The sequence below is a fragment of the Aphis gossypii genome, chromosome 3 (genome assembly GCF_020184175.1).
Source record: "Aphis gossypii isolate Hap1 chromosome 3, ASM2018417v2, whole genome shotgun sequence".
NCBI lineage: Eukaryota > Metazoa > Arthropoda > Insecta > Hemiptera > Aphididae > Aphis > Aphis gossypii.
This window is the reverse complement of record NC_065532.1, coordinates 54256147-54282256: the sequence shown is the minus strand read 5'-3', so window position 1 is coordinate 54282256 and position 26110 is coordinate 54256147. Positions and strand designations below refer to the sequence as shown.

The window sequence follows — 26110 nt, the reverse complement described above, 5'->3', positions numbered from 1 at the left end:
CGCTCGACCGTGTATATATATATATGTATATATTTATATGTTTGTGTGTGTAGGGAGCTTATCGAATTAAACTTAACCCTTTTAGAGGCTATAACGAACACCGAGAGTATATTTTACCCTAACTCGAGTTGCAGCGGTGTGTGGATTGCCCGCGATGGTATTATATTGGTGTGCGAGGTGGGATGGCATATTGTCTGGTTTATACACGTTTACCACATATAACTATAAATTTATACCTATAATCGTGTGTGTACGGGAAATTTTTTCGGCATGCGGAAGGGGATGTAAAACGATCACACCCTCGTTGAACCTTTACATAGTGTATGTGTGTGTGTTTGTGAGAGAGATTGTATATACAAGAGTATACGCGTAGGTCCATTGCGCCTGCGCGCGTTTGTGTGTGTGTGTGTGTATGAGTGTGAGTTCGTTTCTCCACCAGAACATAATCGAATTAGCTGTGCCGCCGCCGCCGCCGCCGCCGATATATATTAAAGCAGCTACGATGGCGGTGGCATACGCGTACCTCAGCGATGCTGCCAACGGTAGATCGGCGGCGACTGGCTGAAGGGGGCCCGGGTGAGTTGCCGCCGCCGTGCGGAACGCCAGCAACACCCGCGGCGCGGCGCTGGGGCACAACTACCGCCACCACCGTCATCGCTCGTTCACCCAATGTTGTGTTTATAGTAGTCGGTGCGCGTACCGTAGTGTGTCGTTTGACGCTGTGTTTTCACGTCCGCCACTGTTCCACTAACGAGTGTCGCCTCCACGGCGCGATATAATATAATATATTATTTAGTACAAATTGTTTTTGATTACTTTTTTTCGTGATTGTATAAAAAGTAACGTCACTAACTTTTTCGGTTTTATACGTATTTTATTGTTTTTTATAGTTATTATTTTTTGCTGGGAAAAGTTCACAATTCAGTGAGACTTACATAAGGAAGAAAACCTGCAAATTTATTACGCGTAAGACGTGAGCGCGTTTTTGTCGTATTTTTCGCGTGCCACCCGTACGCGGTAATATCGACCGGCTGCGGTGATGTGCACGTTGTCGTTACCGTCGTCGCTGTCGCCGCCACTCGTTCAGTTCCCGACCACGACAACGGCAACGACCGCTGTCCACGCTATAACCACAGCACAACTATTATAAGATCGTATTGCACAAACGTCGCATCGTATTTATATATACGACCCTGATACGACTCCTCCTACCCCTCCAGTGGCCAGGCGGGTGTAATAAACGGTGACGGACAGCAGCCGGACAGGAAGACTGCAGGCCCGTCGTCCAGATAATAGCGGATAAAAGCAGACGCTAAATCGTCGTCTCCGTCGTACAGACCGACCGTCGCAGGTGAGAGCGCGAGTGACGCGGGCGCGTGCGAATAATCGGCGCGACGGCGAGTTGGCGTGGGCGGTGAAAATTCGCGGTGCGTCATATAATATACACGCGTATATATAAATTGTGCGTATACACGTAATGGTGACGTTCGCTCCGCGCGCGCGATTATCGATTGCCGCTCCGATTTCCGGAGAAAAACCCACCGCCGCCGCCCGCGAACCGCCGCCGCGATCTGGGTCCTCGGAGTCTGCGGCGGCGGGCGGCCAACTCGTTATCATAAAAATACTTACAATACAGGGATATTCAAAATGATCCATCCGGTTTCAAAAGAATATGTATTTTTAGTTTTTAGGCTTGGATTAATATTACTTATGATGCATTTAACAAAAAAAATAATATTTCAAGTGTATTAATGTTACCTATAAATATTCTATATGCTACTTCCCTTGGTCACACGAACAATGTCTAATCGAAAACTCGCAACTTCAATTAATTCGATGCATATCCATTATAATATTCTCCCCGCTAATTGTTTTTGTTCCTCTGTGATTGATGATTTTATGGTTCTGCATAAACTGCATGTTAAACATATTTCCAAAATAAGAAATCACATAGTGTAAGATAAGTGCAAAGCATTAGATGATTCATTTTGAATAACTCTGTAGATATTCATTTTTATCTATTAGAATATGTATAGCATTTCTGACCCAAACGGTCGTTATGAGCGTGTATAAATGTACGTGTCTAGGGGCAACGCTGGATTGATTCGCATACACATAATATACTATACGATATATGTATTTGGGGATGAGTGTGTGCGTGTAAGTTCTACTTTCCTACCACCCCTAACCACGTCCGCAGAACTGAATTTCTCATTACGATTTTACACTTTTATTTATACTTTATACTTCCTACCATCGCGGTATTTGTATTCCTATTATTATTAGAGCCCTCGTAAAGTTATAAAAACATATAATTGATACGTCACGTACCAATTGCGTGTATGTCCGTATAGTATTTTCATATAAATTCGCTATGTATAGTTTGTTTCTTTCACTCAAATAAACCACCAAACGAAAATTTCACTCAAAAACCTAATTATACTCCCGTGTTTTAACGTTAATTAAAAACCCTATTTGTTGTAGAAAACTAGTTTATATGTTTTCTTTCATTACGAGTAACACTACCATCTTTACTTTACTGTAACATACTTAAAAAGCGTATTTGAATCAAAATTGTTACATTATATTTTATGTATTATCTATATTGAAAAAATTGTTTAGAAAAGACAACTTTACTATAATTTTCATAATAATAACTATATGTCTATTTATGTATTCATGCACTGCACTAGACTTAATCAGAAAAAAACATTAATTATCAAGTATAACTACAGTACTGTTTTCTGAACTTGGGGTATTTTTTTTTAACGAACCTGCAATGTTATTAATCGAAATAATAAATGTATGAAAATACGGTTTACATGATTTTAATGTTTCTCATTTTGTTTTTTATACCATCTCAGTGGGTTTGCCAATGTTTGTAATCTGTTTTTGTTAACAATTAAAATAAATGTGCATTTAAGAATTTTTATTACTAATGTTGATCATGTTGTGCTTATACAAAGTACGCATATGAATTTTCTTATAACGCATAAAACAGTATTTAATTCATTTTATTTTTATTACTTTATTAGTTCAACTCTTAAAGTTACATGGATAATTTTTTTTCGGAACAGTAAAAATGTTTATTTACTTACAATTAACTTGTAGTAAAAATATAAAAATACTTTCTATAAAATACCGAATTGTCTTTTTTAATTAATTTTGTATACATCTGATAGTCTTTATGTTTATCCTTGTATTTTTTTATTATTATTATTGCGTTATATTGATATCAACTATTGTATTATGTGATTACTTTAGTAAGATTACAACTAAGTCTTATTAGTTATTAAACTCTAAATCGTTTTATTGTAGAACATTAATTTCATTTTTAACTTTTCTATTGTACTAGATAAAAAAAATAATATTTTTAATGAAATATTACAAACATTTATTGATAATTGTTTAAATTATTATCTTGTGATAATTGAATATGCGAGTGCGTGAAATTACAATCATTTTAAATTCTAACCAAAGTGTGAAAGCTTACAATATTAACAAGCTTATCGTGAAGACTTTACGATGTTCTTACTTTTAGAAAACAATTAGTTTCGTGTTATTTATAGTTAAATTAAAGTTAACGTATATACGGCGTATGTTATACTTTAGATGATTATGATTCTAATATTATTATGTATTATTGTTTTTCTAATAAATTATTTCAAGTTAATTCTTCATATTCGTACTAATTTTTAATTTTAAAAAAATGTAGAACTTTAAATTAATAGAACTTTTAAATTTTAAACTATTAAACTCGGTATTTTGAATCTAACCATTTCTAAAATTTGATTTTATGTATATAAAAAAAAGTCCATTAAATTATCGTCTTTAAATTATAGTTTCGCTGACTGTAGTGAGTATAAAGTAACACTCATTTACATCTTAGAAAATATTTTACAACTCATACATTATTTACGCTCAAGAACCTTGTTATTTTAAACTCTGAATTTGGATTTTACTTTCAATTTATTATTATATTTTATTGTTCAAAATTATTATAACTATTTCCATAAGTTAGTAATTAAAATATTAAATAAATATTATTTATTATTATTTATTTTAATATTCGGTCATTTTAATAGTATAATTACATAACCAATACGTTGATCAAAATTTCGTGTCACGAAAGTAGTTGGAAAAGTTCTAAAATGTTCAAACACTTAAAAAGTAGAACAAAATACGTGCAACAATTACATTGTATATATATATATATATCTGAAAAAGTTTGTGAAAATTTATGAAAGCGGATTAAAATTACTGAGAAAAACAAAAAAGATGAACTCGCCAATAATAGTTTAAATCTGTTGCATTTACCAAACGCACAAGTGACTCGATAATACTTAAAGTACATATAATAATATTTATATTATATTTGCTTACAAACAATATATTATAATAACGTATAAAGTGGCTATAACAGCTCTTAAATATTGATCGAATGAAAAGTCATAGGTAGTGAAAAATCTGAGTAATACTCGTATATACGACATACGTTCGTCATAAAAAAAAGTGCTTGTGAAATTCAATTTGGTTTTTGCTGTGAAATTCAGTAGGTAGTAAAAACGACTTACTCTCTTGTATTTTAATTGAACGCCATTATAACATAGGTACCTATATTGTTTATTCAATGGCTACCAATCGATTCTCACGTATGAAATAATACAACACGATGACGGATTGTATCAAGTATATAATATTATAAATTATTTTTCGGAATAATTAATATATTCCTATTTAGTTAATAACAAAGATCACTAAATGAATAAAAACCGACGGAAAAACAAATATTTGAACTTCACGACGACATATTATCCCGGATACCGATATTATAACTCCCGTTTACAGGAGAGGGGGTTATATATACCTAGTATATATTATACCCACAATATAAAAGCTTTGAACACCACTGGTGATGACAGGATCCGCTAGATGATGAGATGATATTAATTTATTTTAGCATTCTATTGCGTGACATCAGCATTTTTTTAGACGTAATCAGAGTGATATTTCATTAAATAAATTTTGTGATTTTTTTGTATTTTAAATTTATATAAATAGTAGGTACCTAATTTAACACTATAAAATTTGTTTAATAATTTAAAATTTCGCACGATGCGATAATGAAATTAAAATTATAGATTGTCAGTTGTCATAAAAAAAAGTGAAAATCTAAACATTTATAGTACACCATTTTAAAATATTTAAAATTAGATTTTTATCATCAAAAATATCCAAATTTCAAATAAGTAATAATGTTTTTTATTAAAAAAAATCCCGTAGATATTTAAGTAAATATTTATTCAATCTAATAAATTAATTTAATTTTCACATTCTTTGTATACTTTTTGTCATTAATATTTTATGTTTTATAAAGTTTAAAGGATTGTAAACTATTATAGAATATATATATCTTTCTTAATAGTGCATAACACACTAAATACAGTATACTCATGTAGAATGTAAATGTATTAATAATAATAGCACCTCCTGTTGATTTATGAATTAATGGAACCTCCATGGGCTTCATACAGTCATACATATTTATTATACATAATTTCTCGTTCCATTTGACAATAATTATTATTCGTATACTATATAATAATATGACTCGATTAATAATATTATTATAATTTATAATAATGTACGAGTATACGTATTTTTTCCCGGTCGTTGCTTATGTAAAATAATTTTGAATTTAAATAATTATACATCTCGTTGATATGCGAAAACCGAATGATCCGGGCATTGTTCTTTCTTAATCATACTATAATAATATTATAATAAAAAATGTTTTGTGCTAGCGGGTTTTAAACGTGACCGCAAGGGTAAAAGAAAACGCGATAAAATCTATTCCTCGGATTTTAACTTATATATATGTAGTATACACTTGTACGCATTTTTAGTAAGTTTAATGGTGGTTTTTTTTAGTTATGCGTGGGTGTTATTATTGTGACCGATTTAATACCAGTGTACATTTATAAAAGAACTAAAAGACGTATAATATTTTTCTCTTCATTCTCCCCCATTATTTATCATATTTTACGATGCGTTATAATATTTTTCTAAACGATCGCGTTTTGATATCATTTCGCTTACTATGCATGTTCATATTACGAAGATTCGTATGAACAAAAGAAAAATAAATACAACATATTATTATATTTAGTTTGCTGCTCGCCATGATGCAAAGGCGTCGTGTCATGTATAAAGGAAAATCACTTTCGCTGTTAATATTTTTAAACATCGCATGATCGACTGCCATCTCGCTATACATATTTAGTGGCAGTATGAGCGCCTATGTACATTTGCCACGAAACATTTTAATTTCATGTTGTCAACAGTCGTTCGCAGGTGTATAATATTATACACACGTACTGCAGCAATGATGACAGCTTATTTTTAATTTTTTTTAAATAGAGCAACACATTAACGCGCGAGAGGCGTTCACAAATCGTGTGCATCAGCATCAAAACTGCCATTTCATCCACTGTAATAATTGTATCATATTTTTCACTCACAGATTGTTGTAGGTTATTGTATAATATCGGTAGGTTGGTTAGATCTTGATGTAAATTGTTTAATTGTCGAATTACTTAACTATCGCCCAACCGCAGCTAAAAGACAAAATCGTTCATAACAACAATGTGACTCTAGAATTTTATTCACACTCACGTGTGTCTTACAAATGAACGACACAACAAATTTGTACTCAGCAATCCCAATTTTGTGTAGTAATCTTTAATATTAAATTACTAAAATGGTCTATTATCAAACTTGAGAATAAAAATTTTACCTATCTGTGTTTTTACTTGGGATTTTTTCACGATATTTTCATTTTAAACAATTAATATGCGTGTAAAATATAAAATTGCTAGAAACAAATTTTCCATGTTGTTAATTTGCAAGACGGAGACAACACAATGTGTGAGAATGGCGTCCTTTTAATATATAATAATTATGTAGACTTGTACGATAGACGTAGCAAAGAAATCTTAAGTTATTTACGATCTTATAAGTAGTAAATACGTAGATCGCATCTTTTTATCGCAAAATTATTGTCGTGCTTACCACGACATGATTTTATATGTATATTTTTTATGCATAGTCTGTTTGATGTTTTTAACCTCTCTTTGAATAAATATGTACAAAGATATATAAATACAACGATAGAATATATATGTTACACTGACTGCGTGAGTACCTAAATGTCATCTGGCGCGATCGTTTAATTTTTTACGGTCTATCGCTGAAAAGTATAATGTGATATTATATTATGCGACTTTTCATAGTCGTAGAAGTCGGAAAAATACGAGGAGAGTTATTGCTGTTGCAGCAGTGGTCTGCCGGACTCAAAGGGATTTCAATTAAATTTCTTCCCCCTCCCCAACTCGTGCACACATACCCAAAGTGAGAAGGGAAACCCGATTGATTTCCCGAGCCAAGTGCCAATAACGACAGGCATGTAATTAAAAAAAATGTTTAAGCCCACAGTCGGTTGCTACTAAAGCATAATGTGCTTATATACATTATTCACACACATACGTGTATTATACGCGTGTTATATATACGTTATGTGTATTTTGCCGTAAGTCAACACGCGAGAGTATAATATAATAAAGCTGATGTGTACACACACGATCAAACGTTATTATTATATCACCGTCGGCATGAACGTATATATGTATATTGTATATTCATATATACACTTGCATAAAAATGGTGAGCGATTGGACTTGACAAAAGTGTGTGTGCGTGTGGTTTTTCGTCAATCGATCGGCGGACAAGTGTGCCACGCCGAATTTCGGTCACGTTCGTTGCAAGACGGACTCGAAAACTGTAATAATTCATAACGTATTATAATAAATAATAATAATAATAATAATATATATTATAATACTGTGTCACGATAATACAGTGCCTATAATTATTATGAGTAAGATTTTATTTCGACACGTTTCATTCTTATCGATCTCCCGTGTTCACAGAATTTTATAAAAATTTACAACCGCTGCAACTGCAGCCAACTAACTATGATCATTAATACCTAATTTCATCTGTATCCAATTTGAGGGGTGCTAGAGGAATTTTAGCCTTCCCCCTTTGAAAATATCATTTATAATATCATAAAATATGTATTTTTTTTTATATAATAAATAATTTTTACGTCTTAAAATCCATAAATTTACAATAAAAATAAAATTGTTAATATTATTGCTATCAATTTTTTTCAATAATGCTGTATATAGCATTTATATTACGTATACTTAATATAATAAAAGTATAAATGAATTTTTTCTGAAAAAAATTTAGACTTTTCCCCACTATTTCAGATTTCTAAGTCAACAGCTGTTCACTCGCATTCCTATCAATCTAAGTATACGTATAACAATGTGCTCTAGAGCTTAAATGTCATCGCACTCTTCTCTCGCTTTCACTCTATCAGTCACTCCTTGTCCCTGTATGTATATACATTTAATATATGTACCAGCTTAGAAAGATATTCGTGACCAAAATAATCGTTACGATATTATTGTTGCACTAAGTATTCAATCCAATGACCTTGCAATAATATATTATGATCTATATTTACAGCCGGCTGTTTAAACTTCTGCCGATCTATCACAATTATATTATATATTATAGAATATTATATTATACAATATTACATACATTGTAGTCTATAATTACTAATTAGTAAATGAGTAAATCCTTGAACACGTTTTGACAACAAACAAGATCACATATCATTATCACTTGAATAAACGCATGGATCAAACTATTGTTTCTCATCAAGCATAATCCTTTTATTCGGCAGTCACAATGTAATATATTTATGTACGGTGAACAGTAACTATATTACTATTATTTTTATTTATATTTGTTAGGCGTGATGTAATATATTATTATAATAGCTAAGGCGCGTCAGACTTTCGTCATAATGTTATTATATACACGCGCGAGCGTGTATAAACAATGACAAAAGCCTTTAAAATTATCAACAATATAAATCCTTCGTGTTTTAATTAACGGAAAAATTAATGAATACATCTGTTTAGCTTCTGTCGACTGTCACATTACTGTATACTGTCTGCAAGAGTGCCACAACTATGATTTTTTTTTCGGAGGGGGGAGGTATATACTATAATACATGATACGATATTCCGGTTGCGATCATTATTTCGGACAGAAATCAATTTAGACATTTAAAAAATTAATTAATTTTGATAAAGCGTTTAGGCTAAATAATATTGTATTATCTTTCCCTTATTTTAATCAGTATCCTGAAAGCAATAATTAGTTAAATTCTCAAACTAATACAGCTAATTAGATCCTGGTAGGTAATATGTATTTATTACTACTTATATAAGCAGTAAACATGTATAATTCAATTATCAAATATTTTTTAATAAATTATTGATAAATTATCTACTTAGCACAGTGCGTTGTGAAGTAATAAGAGGGTCACGTATATGATGTCTGTGTATCAGATACATTAAATAAACAAACATATATTTATACTCAAACATCCTTTGATGTTTGTCAGAATACCGACATCGGTAAAATTGGCTGCGCCATGACCCAAACGTGTACATAAACCAACCGTATCTAAATAAATATCGTATATTAATGCCGTACTTATTACTGCAGCTACATATCAGAAGTCTTTATACACTTATTACAATGTAAAATTATATTAAAATGCGTTTATGTATTAATATATTTGATACTAAAAGTGAAATAAGTCTATGATAATGTATGATAGTAATTATTTAAAATCATGTAGGACGTCATTGCGCGATTATTTAATCGAGTTTTTACTTGGATTTTACAAACCTATCTGACTATTCGTATTATTGTATATAATTACAATAAATTATTATTTCAAAATAATGGTCGTAGAAGTACATGAAACTGTCTGCACTTATGAGGAGTCTGTGAGTATATAGATGACCATGGCTTTGTGCATCCTACCATTCCTACCTCAGTAAGCTCGCATAATCCTCAAAAAACTGGTGAAACATGTCGTCGTAGAGCTGATCAGTATGTTAATTTGATGGTCTAACCTAACCTTTGGTCGTAAATTATAAGATAATCGTTATCTATTTTATCCGCAACCGTATTACTGCCAATTTATAATATTAATTTTCAATTGAATCATTTTTACGTCAACATTCCCAAATACGTGTATAGTATGTTTACTGCTTATTATATATTATCTTGAGTGATTTTTATGTTCACGCGGCTGCCATATTTGTAAGTCCTTGATTGCGTGTTGTGATCTTGATATATGAAGCAGAGAAAAGCTAACTTTCAGATATAGATATACCAAACGTTAAACATATAATACATACTAATATCTATCTCCCCCCAACCAACAATTTCGTTACCGAGTAAATCGAGTAAATACAAGTACTTAAGGTATATATATACATTAAACACTCGTGTCGTGTGTCTAATGTGCTCATTATTTTGTCTATTCGATTAGGTACAATTATACAGATTGGCCATTTCTACCGTAAATGTCAGACTTAAAAACGGTATACACATAAATATATAGTAATATATTAGTTTATACTTAGTCGACCGAGACCCCGACGTGACCGGGTTGTTCGATAAAGGATATATAAACTAGCGACACTGCAGCTTCACGTTTTGGCAATATTTAATACGCTGACGGTCAAATTTGCTATTTGGATAATGAAACCGTAATTGTATAAGACGCGCGCTTACACAAACACCCATATCATCTGTATATACGCGGATTATACAGAGTGCAAGTAAAAATTTTAAAATTAAATTTCTATAGTAAAGAATGTATATAGATCACGTATGAAATAACATTCACCGATTAAACAGAATAATGACATGTATTGAAACGCGCAAGTCTCTAAACTTTCTATTCACGCACATATATAAGACATCGTTCACAATCTTCACAATTAATTATTTATTTAGGTACCTACGTTACAATTTAGTTCATTCTATGTAATAGTTAACAATATAGAATATAGGTATAGTGGTATGCTTTGTAATAATGAAACGTACGAGTTAGTATTACCATTGAAAATTGTATATATTGTACACATGTACTACAAAGCTGGTTAGTGGTGTAAAATTGTTTTTTCGTACAAATTGTGTATAAGTAGAGATAAAGTATTTTGTTGTATTACAATATTTGACGTTTGAAATCATCTTGAAACATCTGTTCCTCATCCGTATATGATTAAGTATTAATAAACATTTTAAAATTGTTTTATTAATTAAAAATAAATCACTTCTTATTATGTTAACAATGTCCTAATAATAATTATGTTTGCTTATTCGAGTGGATAGTTGTGATTATGAAGTTAAGTTATTCGAGAACCTTGGATAGTATATATAGTTATTATTTATATGTATATAGTATATACATCGTGTTGTTTGTTGAGAGATTTTAAACGCAAACACAATCAAACGGTATTCCCCTTTAAAGCGTTACGAAAACAAACTCCCTTGTCAATTTCGCCTATTTCGCTCTGGCATTTATGTTTTCCCAGTATCTGGTTACTCCTTTTCAATGTGATATACTGCTGCAGTGTCTCGCCGCACTCATAGAACGAAGAGACATTACTACTACTCGAACAACGCCTCTTCTCCTTCAACATCTTTGCCATCTCTCACCTTGTATTTACCGTGGCTTGCATGTCAAAAGTTTTGAAATTCACTGCGCACATAAAGTTTTTTAATCAAACCCAAACTGTCACATTTTCCATTCTTACTATTTTATAACCTACACTTCGGCCTGGCGTCAAGAAGATCAAAGTTCAAATAAATAATAAATAAAAGAAACAACGCAGGGTCGTATTAAAAATAATAAGTCACTCCGACAGCATCACATTTGAGTTGTCTCCGGAAGATTGATTTGAAGAATTATTTTTTTTTTCAATTACATTGAAAAAGGGACCCAAAAGAAAACAAATATATCTTATATATAAGATGCATTACTTTTCAGAAAAATCGCGTATTGCTGCTGCTGATTAAATATTTTTCTTAAAACAAAACCCGTGGTAGAAGGTAGGTAGATAGGTAGGTTTTGAAATAATATGAAAAAAATTTCGATTGAGATTGATTGAACGCACCACTCACATAACAACATTTTTTTTATATATCACAATAAAAATACAATAAACGATATTGCTTAGTATATGAACAATTATTTTTCATATTTAATATCAGCTTTAAATTAAATTTGTCAAATTAAAATGTATATATTTTTTTTCAAATTTGTTGTCATAATAAAGTAGACATACGAGTATATACGTACATTTACATAAAATAAAAATAATGCGTCATATATTAAAACATAATAGAAGTAACCACCCATTTAAAAGCATTTCTAATTTTGTTTTTTATTGTAAAATATAATAAATTATATTATGTTATACATATACCTAGGTACATAACGTTTAGCTATTTCCCTTAAATTCGAATAATACTCCCGTTTTTTAACCATTATAGTTTTTTTTCATTGTTTACAATAACATAAATGTTTAAATTTACATAAAGAACAATACTCCAGAGAAATATAACCGTCGTCCGCCGTGATGTTCCATGATATTTTAACGAAATTTAAAACAATGTGAACATGACGTGAGTGGTCGGTACGTCAAAAATAGTATATTACAATAATATATTATATTCTGTTCACAGGATCGTACGAATAAGAGATTAAATTATCATATTTGTTTCCTTTCGCATCTGCTGTCTGACGTTTATACTTAAAAAGTTATACATATTACTACGCTTGGTGTCAAATCTAACATTGATATTTTAAGTAATCGGAATAAATTGTCGATGTGACTATTTACAAGTTACAACTACTGCAGTGCGTGTCGGAGGAAATTAAGGCCAGAGTGCCCGCTTTTTTGTTTCTAAATGTTGTTTTTTATAATAATTGCGAACATAATAACGGGGGTTTATTATATAGCGTAAATTACATATATTTTTCAAGAAGATAAACTACCGGTATTATACTCTCGGAAATTCAAAAATCATTGTGGATTTATTTTAATACGAATCCCCAAATTGTCGAGAAGTCAGCAAAAACACGATAAAAATTGCATAATTAATCGTATTTGACCCTTTTACTGTTTAATGTATATTCGGGAAAACGAAATGGCTTTTACTATAAATACCAATCAGAGATGAAAATTAAAACGGTATATAGCAGCGGTGGCATTCGGTTATAATAATGGATATTTGTATGGGACACGTTTACCCGGAGATTGTTTTATTTTAATTAAAACGCTCGCCGTGCAGCGTCGACCATTTTATTATTTTTTGTTCCTGTCATATCCCTTACGGGAGATAATCCTCTGTGTGCATTATCATTATAACAATTATTATTTTTTAATCAAAGCTATTCGCAATAGCGTGTGTATAAAATATTATCGTCGTAATCAATTAAAACACAATCGACCTCAATGTGAAGATCCATTATAATATTATATATTATGCATCACGCAATGTCACAATCGTATTTGATGTCGCGTCGTGTAGGTACATCTAAAGACCACCTCTGAGCTCGCGAAATTACTAACTGTTTATAATAATAGAAGCCCGAGTAGACAGCAGACTGCATGTGATGAATTTGGTACTTGCACAACAAGAACATGCTCGTGGATGGGATGAGAGATGTCATATCATCCTTTTGACTTATTTTTATTTGTTGATTTCTTAAAATTTAAAGTTAGATTAAAATTTCATGTTTTTAATATTTTTTATATGATTTTTAATTTTTCTTATAAGTTAAATTGATTGATAACAATACAATACGTATGGTTAAGTAATGAAAGTATAATTACTGCCATCATGGGGTGACACCAGGATTTTACTAAAAATAAAAATAGATATAATATATTATATTCATTTTAATGTACAATAAATTATTTCCCATACTATGTACATTTAATAATATATTATTATAACTAACTAGCATCTGCAAATAAATGCAACTATATATATTTATTAATTAATAATTAATATATGTTTTTTCGTTAAACGTGAGGTCTTATAATAGATCTTTCAAAACCATCATATAGTTCTCGCTCATCTCTATGCTAGTTATGTATTAAAGTATTCTTTGTCATATTTTTTTTTTTATGAATATTACATAAATTATGAACGCAACAATAAAAACTTGCATTTCCGTATTCGGAAAACGATTATTTTTAGTAACGATGTTGATCTTATAGATGTATACAAAAGCTCGTGATTATTATTGCAGTATTGTATAGTTTCAAGATTAAAGTCTTAGTCTATTATATGTGTATATAGTCATAATAATAAAAAAATAACAATTTTGTTAAGAATTTATCAAAATATAGAGCACAAAACTTGTCAACTTTTTTCCACCATCATTTGAAACCTTTTGACAATTTTTCATAAAATGATAAAAAAATTATCTCTAAAAAAGTTTTTTCCGTAAAAGATTGATGAAATTTTTAAAAATAACAATTTAAAACTATATTATATATTTATGATGAACGATTTATTATAATTGCGATGGAATAGTATAGGTACATTGCAGACGCGTTGGAATTTACGACGACAGGTACATAATATTACACTAACGGGCACACACTATATAGTCAGTGGTGATGAACTTGTCGTCGGACTTGTATTATTGAATTATGATTAAATGTGTCAAGATCGATCGGGCGCATGAAACTGCTCGTCGATGTCGATGGTAAAATAATAATTACGATCGCGTGTCGCTCCGTTCAGCAGTCACTTAGTTTGGGTGTGTGTGTATGTGTGTGTGCACTGTGCATAGTAACTAATGGCGCCGCTGCCAGCAGTGACGTACTCGGCTGATGTCTATGCGCATTATTGTAACGTGTGTAGGTTGCTTCTGTGGTGTTTATATTAAATAGAGTTGCTGACGATAGAAAAAACATTATAAATAAGACTGACGATGGTTTTATGGTGTACGCGACCGTTTAAAAAGCTTTGAAGATTAAGACTTCCCGAGGATAAACTATGTGTAGAAGAGATGAATGTTGTCGGGACACGTTATTGCTACATTCCCACCCTCGGCATCTACAATAGTATTTTAATGCAATATTATTCGTAATTTTCATGTTTAAAGGGTTATCTACAGGCACTATATATTGTATATACCTATACAGTATTTACCCATTATAATCTGTATATACTTTTTATTCTTTTACAAGTAATACCATTATTATTATAGTGTATATTATACGTGTGTATCTACACAGAGATGTAGCACAGTGGCTAGGTTAGGTTATAACATAACAACAATATTCATGTATATTTACTGTGATCTTATTTTAAAAATAAAAGTATGTTTAAATTCATAAATAATAATTGAACATTTTCATCGGTTCGAAAATTGTTCAATTCTAACAAATTGTTTACAATAATAAAAAAAAAATGATGTGTATAATCAAACTTTATTAGTACATGACTGCGAATAACAGTTCTCTATATAAAAAATATCCAAGTCCCAACCAATGTATGATGAACTGATAACGAATTCAGACATCTTATTCATTATTAAAATCGAACTATAGGATACCTAAATATTACATCAAGCTATCTTAATAAGGTAATTTCATTAAAAAACTAATAATTTTTTCGTGCGAGCTTTAAAATCAAAAACGTACTATACCAATCGGCAATCGATATAATGAACAAATGTGCATAATGTGTAACGATAAATAAATATTAAAATAAAAACCGCATAAATTGTTATAATAAGTTCAAAAAGCCGTGTATTTGACTTTTTTCTATTCTTAACATAGGTACCCATTTTTAACGTAAATGATAACACATAACGTATACAACACAATCATATATACATATACGGGTGTAAGTGTTTTCTGGCAATAAATATATATCATATATATAGAGTAATTTACCAAGCATACTAACGTTAATAATTGTATCAAATTTTAAAATATTTAGCATTGTACCGATGATGTTATCATGCATTCGTAGATATTCGATATAATATAGGTATATTATATTGCTGCTGTATACATAATATACAAATATACAGTATATAAATATATTCTTTTTTTTATTGTTTAGCTGAATTACGAAATGATATTACGTACACTATATATTTATATGCTGGTGCTTACGTTTTTTGGTCGTTGTATAATAATACGATGTGTAAACCGCACATGTTATTTTTTTTAAATTCATTTTTCTTCTCATGCGCGCGCAGTGAATACCGTATTCTGAAAACGTCATCCATTTACATTAGAAAAATATCAATATGTAATACAAATTGGTTTCAACTACAGCGCATACCTTATCGGTTATTGTCGTATACATATGGGTGATAGGTACATTAATACTTTCATTAAGTGCCGTTTAATTAATTATTCAAATCATTGTTGGGCTTTTATTTTACAAACACAACTTAACATTTAGACTTCATAGGTGCATCTCTGAATTCTTAAATTCTAGATTACAAATCGTTTATATGATTATATGTATTGTGTTGTAGGTTTTTATTCTATAGATTATAATTATTAATTACTTCTATTTTGATCGTGTCGAAATAAAATAGAACGATTGTCTTAAAGGTGATCCTAAATAATCGATGTACATGATTAAGTTTTCCAATTTAATATAATTTACAAGTATTTTATGTTGTATAAAATATATAAATTTTGTTAAATAGGTACACGTTTATTATTTATATATTTTAAGATATTACATAATACATTATGAATTATGTTTTATTATATTTTTATAACTAAGTTTTCATAAAATTCTTTTGTATGGATTATAATAAATGAATATACATTTATATGTATATAACTATTGTATAATTATATTTAATAATTAATTGATATTAATACCAGTAAAAAAGATGATTAAAAACTGAGTATATAGTATATAATATGCTCTATATGTATTTGGTATGAGTATCGTTTTGTGTATAAATATTATTTTATCGATTTTGATTATTTTACAATACACTATTTGGCATTTTTGTTTCTTAAATATTATATTTATGTACATATAGTATTATTTTAATATTCTCGCATTCATTTAGTATTTTACAGCTTATAATCCAACCGATAATTATGTTAATTCATAATTGAGTTATTAAAATGCAACAAATATTTTCAATGTTTAGTATTTATTCAGTTTAATATCATATTTTGGATGGCATTATACATTTGTACCAAATGCTAATCGTATGCTAATTGCCTTAGAACAACGCACGTAGGTACACAGTATATATGCATTTATACATGTTCATGAATAATTTTCTAATTATATTCATATATTCAATTTAGATCACTATAATGGCATAATGACAAGTTTTCATCATAATATTCTAATATACATATTATAAATTGAGTAATTCTTTTATCAAATAACATTCATTATTTCAAAATCTATTAACGTTTTTGAAAATATTGTTTTACATAATTTCTAGTTGAAATATAAAACAACCTTTTTATCATTAGGTGTAATTTTTTTCAAGATTTTTTTTACTTTTTTTAATGTTTATATACATTTTTGAATTCATATTGTGAAGCAAAATATTAGGAATCTTTTGATAGATAAAAATCTGAATTCAAATAAGTAGTTAACTAAACTACTCGTTTGAAGTTAAAATTGTATCTATATCAATCTATCAAAATACTCGGCAAATATTTTGCTTTAGAATATAAAATTTAAAATGTATATTAATATTATAATTTAAAAAACACGGTTTGATATAACGAGTGGCTCGTAATAAAAGAATCACTTAATATTTATTGTATATTATGGTGTACGATCGGTAAGACGTTATTTAGGTTGATAATTTATCATTTTAAAACCCTATTTATGAATAACTTCCAGTAATGTTTTGCGTAAATCTTTTTTAAGAACATCAAACTGTCAAAGTTATTTATAATTACAATCATTTATTTATGAAAATGTTATCATTATTTTTATGTACATATTCTTCTTAACTAAACTGTGCGTGACGGTTAGTTGCCTAATATAAAACATCCGAGGGTAAAAAATTACTGTTAAAACGTATGTAATGGTAATGAACATTTAGCATTAGAAATTTGAAAATATATTAAATATTTAACAATGTATAAAATGTATTTTGAACTTATTCCAAAATTATTATTTATTTAAATTTTGTAGGTATATTATATATAAACCAGAAAAATTAAATTAAAAATGTTTATATTATACTAAGAGTCTTAAGTCAGTTGATAAAATATAAATACGCAGTGCACAATGTGTAATCAACACACAGTGTGCAGTATTCATTGAAAAGTATTGACATATATGTGTTTCAGCGTGTTCATATAATTTATAAATTATAAACTAGTACACTACTGTACATAGTGTACATATAAGTAGGCTAGGAAAAATTATTTCTGATTATTTCAACCGATTACTTTTTATTCGTCTTTATATATTATCTTAATCTCTCAGCCTCAAAATCAAATATATCTAGTGCTGAATAACTTTTTCAGTTAAATCGTAAATCAAACTATATACTCATATATTATACACACATTACACATGATATTTGTTTTAGTTTATGTTTATTTACTTATTCTTAGATGTTTAAATTGATTAACTCGTTTTGAATTATAATTATAATGTATTTTCGTTTTTGAAGTTCATTAGTTGATCTCCACATTCTAATTAATCAAAATAAAAAATATGTATATCAATCAATACATTATTATAGAGTTTATTTAACAGTTTTTAAGTGTTTTATTTTTATACCTATTTCAATAAATTAATGATAATAAAAGGACTTCGGTATTTTAAAATTATTTATTTACATTTTTTTGTTTTCCTCCGTGGCTAGTATTGTAATTCACATAAATAGTCATACATGATTGTTTTATTTATTATATATACATTATACTTGTGCTTATATTGAGAGTGCTCTTGAACTTAATAGTTTGCCTAGGGCGTAGAAGCGTCCGTATTCCATTTGTATTCTCTCTCAAATTTCGAATCGAATGTAATTTTGTTTGTGTACCAACCATTGTGCTCGGATACTCGAATTGTGGTACTTTCTTCTATTCATATATTGATCTACACTATATGCAGTGTGTCTGATGTAATGATGTCTTAAATATATATCGTCGTCTTCTCTTCTATATATATTAACTACCTTGGTATACATATACTATACCATACGTACATAATGTATTATATATTGATACGTAGAACAATAAGTCATTATCTCGTGCACACGTATACATATTATATACATGTTTAATATATTTTATTAAAATTATATATTATTATTTCGGGTCGCGTGCGCAGATACAGGTTTGGCGAACATCATATTATTATCGTGAAACGACATACGGGAGCCACCCCGCCCCCGCCGATCACATATTATACGACACGAATCGGAAACTGTCACTGTTGTTTGTGTATATATACATTATATTTCGTCAGGCGTGCAGTGTGCGTTAAACTATCGCGTGATGATCACTCCGTAGGTAGTGACGGTGCTGGCGAGTGGGCACGTCGGCATACTATATTAGCTGCGCGCGCCGATAAAATATAATAATATATAATAAATCGAACGCTCGAAAACGCGTGTAGGTATTATAATATATGTGTATATAGTGCGTGCTCGGGGTGGTGCTCTTTCGATCGTGAGTTTTCTTTTTCAACTGTCCGTCACATATTACGAATATGTATACTGTGTATGTACATATATATTCTATAACCTGTCCACCGCCTACAATTTGTATATACGTAACATATATTATGCATACAGGGTGATTCACCACATATGCTCATCCCTTTTTTTCTCATCAATATTAGTTGTTCGAATTCTTGAGGTTTTTTTGTACTACCTAAAGAATGTTCTATAGAGATACAAAGTTCTATTTGTTTCAAATTACAAATTCTATAAATAATTTAATAAATATGTATATTTTGTTTTAAATATAATTTACCTGTTAAAAATTTGAACGAGTAATTTTTCAATTATTAAAATGTGAATACTAATGATAGTGATCCTTAAAAATAGTTTTACGAAAGTATAAAATAGATGTAATATTGAGTCTAGTATTTATTATTAGTATCTACTATTTTGGATTATTTTTCCAAACTATTAATTTTGATAGATTAATATCAATCACTAACATATTTAGATCATGGAATTATTAACCTTAGAACTTACACAAAGTTTAATAACTACTATAATTTATTGTAATTCAAATCTTGATTTAAGTCGTCAACATTTTCAGAAAAACTATCCACTAAATAATTTACAATAGAAAAAATAGTGGTTCTAAATGTGGTCTTCGGATATATTCCAAAATTCTAAAAATCAGATTTTAAATAATTGTTTAAATAATAATTTGTTAAAGAAAGGGTAGTGGTAAGCATGTATAGTGAATCACTCTATTTATACTTAAGTTATATAGGTACTATATTTTGTTGTTGCAATTGTCATGCTACAAACGATGATGGAATACGTGTTTTCTGCTCCTTCATCCTCTCCCGAACCACCGGGTAGTTGTTAGGGGCGTCGGTCAATATTGTGAGAAACAGTGGCGGGGTTTTATACCGTTTACTCTGGCTTGCTACTACCTTTATCGTTCGGTTGATCACTTTTGGTTTTTCATTATATTCTCCAGTATTTTCAAATTAGTGAAGACCAAGTTCCTCAGCTATTTATGACTCGATGGTTATATCAAAATTTCAGCTTAAGGTCATCTAAATTAATTTAACAAATAAAATCCGTCAATATTTTGTATATCAATGAAAAAGTACATCAGTAACATTTATGATATTTTTAATATATCATGTATCTCTGTTTGCTTGAGTTTATAGTGAATGAACTATCTATAGCTACTCCTGGATAGTCAAGTTTTCCGTTTTACTGTTATATTATCTTTTAGAATAAAATGTGGTTGTCTGCCCTTTATATTTATTAGTATGAACATATTATAAAAGACAACGTTTTTATTACTATCGACAATAATTACGACCACCATTGGAAATGGTGTTGTGTTAAAGGTAAAGAAAAGAATGTACCTACTAGGTCAAATGTGTACCTACAGCTATTTATTTTATCAAATATTTTTTAACTTAAAAATGGAACGGTATGCTTAGTTGAGCCGTTAGGGTTGCGGTTATAAAGCAAAGACGGTGCATCGGAGATGAAACGATAAAATATATTTTATTCGACGCATTTTCTTATAATTTAGCGTTCGGTTTGATAATTTTATAATTTATTCATTAATGAAGGGACGTCGTACATAACAACATATATAAATTATAATACACCTATTCGCCATATTTATTTATGGCATCTTTCAGCCTGCATATGTGAACATTTTGAAGTTTTTCTACTCGTATATTATGTCCATACAATAACATATTTGTTCCGTGTTTATCCGAATTAAAGTACAATTTGGTGACGGTAGTTTGGAATAGAGTAAGTAGACTTGACTAAAAATATTTCTCTGTTAAGTTTGATATTATTTAAAAATAAAACGTTCAAAAATTTACTCGAATCAAATATGTCTGTATATAAGTATAATATATGTATAAGTATAATTTAAACTATAAAAACTCCAATTTTATACGTCCAAAACACCAAAATAGTCGTATGTAGTTTTGACGTTAGTTGTTTTTATGTGTGCACTGCTCACCGGCATTGGTCAGAGTAGTGTTCTAGTCACCTCTTCAACTACCATATCATACTCATACACATTATAATGGTTGAACTCCAAACAACCAAAATAATCAGTATGTTTGTGAAATGGGTAAAAAGGTTATTTCTGATGGCAGGCTGTATAGTCCATTTTCTGCAGTACTCATTATTCTAACACGCGTCGAATTCTACCTTTCATTTCTATATAATTTATACGCTGTAGGATCTAAGGCGTGTATGTTTATATTGTATGTACCTATACTTATACATAATATATATAGATGTACGATATCATCTCCTTGACTTCAACTCCATCCACCTATCCACGCCGTTAAGTACTATCATACGTTTTCACGTTGTTAGGAACGTTCTTTTGCTTTTGCAGCGTAGTATAGCCCCGACCGCGAAGAATAATAATATGTATATTTATTCGAGAAAAATACTTACCAATCTACTTCTGCTCCTTTCCACCTCGAATTTTCGTCTGTTTTTCTGCTAATATTTGGATTCAGAGAATATTTTCTGGTCCGATGCATGTACAAAGTGTACAATATATTATGTACTTATTCTTCAGTCTTGCAGTAAACCGTTGGTTAGGTGTGGTATTTTTGGAAAATAAGAAAAGTAGTTGATCTTTACTGCGGAGTATATAAACAAAAGGTTATTCATGTATGTATTAAATATACCTTTTGTATGATATGCATATTTATTGTTGTGCACAATATAATTTAAAGTTAAGTAGTGGATTTTTTTTTTTATTATTATTTAAAAACACTTTAAGACATTGCATTTTATACTCATACTTATTGTGGTATACATTTAATAACTTTTGTACAAGTCCCAACAATATATTTTACACTTTTTCAACGATTTTTTGAGCATTTTAAAATATTCCTACTTTCAGATTAAAATAACGTGAAAATAAATAAGTAATTTAAAATAATGATAATGTAATTGATTAATGTTATACTAAGGCCTTTAATTATTTTAATGGAATGTGTTTCTTATCAATTTAAAAAGGTTTTATTGTCATAAAAGTAACTTCAAGTTTTAAAATATACATAACTTAAGTAATCAAATGAATATAAAAGTGTATTAAAAACTCAATTTAGATCCTTACTTGATTGCGTAAAAATATGAATATGTAAATTTTTTACAAACTAACGAAATGTACATTTTTATATTATACAATGCTATAGTGATATTCGTGTGATGGTATATTATAAATTAAAATTTTTATCATTCCCTATTTAAGGACACAAATATTCACTTTAGCTAATGACCAAAATACTTAATGTCATTCATTTGAATTGGTATATATATTTATATTTATTCAAGTGGAATTATTTTTTTATCTCATTTTTTTTTTATTATTATTATCTTTTATACAAAATAAAATAACAATTTTATTTACATCATCCTCCTGATGAAATAATTAATCACAATATTTTAATAAAATAATTTTAAAATAAATCATATATTATTGTCTCAACATTGATGCGTATAATATGTATAATATAATATAGGTACATTTTGTATAAATATAGAAATACAAGTTATTTTGATTAATCAAATTTTCATAATAAAGATTAAACAATTGCTTACATTTCCATTGAACATTTTTGATTATTACTATGTTTAAATTATTAAATTAATTTCCAACAATCCAAGTAATGTCTAGTAAGTACAGTAGTGTATACTAGTGTATATAAATTAACTTGGAATTTTATTTAAATATCGTATAGAAATATTGAACATTAAATTATATTTATTTATATTCTAAAAATAAGTATTATCAAGACAGATTTTTGGGGTATACAACAACCCTAAAATCAATAGAAACATGCGATTCGCTTTTGAGCAATAGTTACTGTTTTAAGTAGATATACAACAAAGTCCCGCATCTTATTAAATTTATTTAAAGAATAATTCGTGAGTATCCAATAAAATCATTTAGTCATAAGATGACAACAACAGATTTATATAAGACGCGAGCTATAAATCTATACAGCGTAAGTTTGTGTATAGGTTCACTGTACACAATGAGTGATGTGTAAAAAAAAATATAACATATTATATTAAATCATAGTATTTACTCTCTGTTTCTTTGAATACACAAAAACTATTATAGCATGTTAAATATATATTTAATATTACATTTACTGTATATACGAGTATATTGTAGGTATAATATTTACTTATTATAGGTAGTATGGTTATAGGTACAATGTGTAGTATTGAGTGACTAAATTAAGAACAACACTCTGCAATAAATTAGAAAACATTTTTCCAAACTTGCTTGAAAGCAAATCCGCACCAATCATTGAAATTATTGAGGTCAAGTGGTTTTATTGTCATGAATATAGAGCAGGAAGCTTTCAATTAAGAGGTACAGTGGGCAAATGTTATACATGAAGCCTGTTTGATAGAAACACAATAATAGTGAAAGAGATATTTTTACCCTGATTAATTTTTACCGGAAATTAGATATTTAGATCACATAAAAAACCACCTTTTTGTATTACTGATAAATATTTAACTATCATGTTATCTTATTTTGTTGCAGGTATGGGCTGTTTCGGTAGCAAAGACAAGTTGTCCAAAGAAGACATGGATTTCTTAAAATCACACACGAGATACGATGAAGCTACCATTAAAGAATGGTATAAAGGTTTCAAAGTAAGTATTGCTAGGTTGATAATAACAACTTTATTATTATACATAGCTATATAGTTTCTAAACACACCTATCATTTGTATATTATTGTCGTTATACTACTAAATTATAAAATATTATCGGCCTTACGGTGTAATATTCCAAGCACATATTCAATATCTGCGATGTACAGTTTGTACGGAAATTTATAGTTAATCTACCTGAAGTGAATACACAACTAAAAAAAATTATTTTTGTTATCGTTAATATATTCTGTGGAATTTTTTAATGCCTCATCGTAGTACGTGTTATTCTTCATCGATTGTTTTTTAATTGTCCTCTGAACACTTTCTTTTAGGTCCTCGTGGTTTGGCTATTTAACATCTGATCAAGTCTGAACTATAAAAATTTATTCATAATTTTGTATTTATTTTTGCAAAAATCGATGTAATGACATTTTTTCAGTACTCTAAAATGTTCGTACTTGTTCGCTGTTCAACTCTGTTATTTTGGAGACTTTCTAATCAACGGTAATCAATTCACGTAAACCATTTTTCCCTATTCCACATAAGACTCAACAAATCCCACAAGAACTTACTTCTTTTATTGTTGTTCTTGTTTACAATATCATACAAATTATTGAAATGTTATAAAAAGAATAAAGACGGTTGAAATGTATTTTATCTAGAATCCTTAAAACAAATAAATTGATTAAATTTAATGTTATACTTAAAAATTAGTATAAATTTTAATTAGATTTTGTGTATATTTGTTGAATATTGAATTTCATTTTTAAATTGTAAATTATAAATCTATAAAATATATATTATATAGGTAATATTTTATCGGATTTACTCCTGTCAATAACTTGTTAACTTTTTTTTTATTAGTTTGATTTTTAGACATACATGATTTTTAACGTTTTAAAATATTTCGTGTTTATGCTTAACAAATTCCTAGAAGGCTAATAAAAACCCTAATCCGAAATCATTAGAGATGAGTACGTTTATTAAATTAAATGAAATATAACTGTTTTAGTACTGACAATAGCTTTAAAATTAATCATAAATGAATAAATATTATAAAATATAATTCAATATGCACGATATAATAGTACCTATATTAGTATTTAAAGTAATTTAACAATAATAGTATAATATAATTTGGAGTAGATAAAATGTTAACTTAATAGGGTTAAAGTGTTAGTTTTCATCGTGTTTCTATAATCGTATTATCTTAAAATCCTGGATTATAAAACTAAGTTTATCCATAATTAAATGTCTATCAGTTTAACACTCATTTTATTTAATTTTATTATACCTCTACTTACAAATATTGTAATTTCAATTCTTAAAAGGTAAACTCGAAAACTAAAACAAATAACCTCTAAAATTCAAATATAAATATTATATTATAATACACTTATTTTTATTACAAACAAATATTAATATATTAAGTATGTATATTACATATTTATACGTTATGTTATGATACCTAATTCATAATATAATTAATTATTTGCTTACTTTATCAATGATTTATCTTAAAACTTATGATTTAAATTATATTTTTTATTTAAAATATTGCATAGTTAATTTTTGTACTCCGAAATAATACATTTTTTGTTTATTCTATAACAAGGAGTACCTAGTGTAGATTTGAATTAAAGTTATATCAAGAATTAATTTTATAAGATGAAGTTTTATAAGTTACTTACTGCGTCTAGAAATTTTTTCATGTTCATTAAAAAATAAACTTGCCCAAGTATATTGT

The 26110-nt window shown here is 28.9% G+C and overlaps 2 protein-coding genes across 5 annotated transcripts in view; both read left to right on the top strand.

Annotated features, from left to right (window-relative positions):
* The window catches only part of LOC114126560 (neurocalcin homolog), an 85731-nt gene that overhangs the window by 49324 nt on the left and 10297 nt on the right, over positions 1-26110 (top strand). The window lies entirely within an intron of this gene.
* LOC114126559 (neuronal calcium sensor 2) overlaps positions 1-26110 on the top strand; it is an 82442-nt gene that overhangs the window by 49045 nt on the left and 7287 nt on the right. For 2 of the 3 annotated variants that reach the window (XM_050203230.1, XM_027990534.2), the window contains exon 4: positions 24249-24361. In XM_050203230.1, coding sequence (XP_050059187.1) covers positions 24249-24361 — 113 coding nt within the window. Of the gene's footprint in view, positions 1-665; positions 1352-24248; positions 24362-26110 lie in introns of those variants that run through there. The other variant, XM_027990535.2, reaches the window with a different exon arrangement.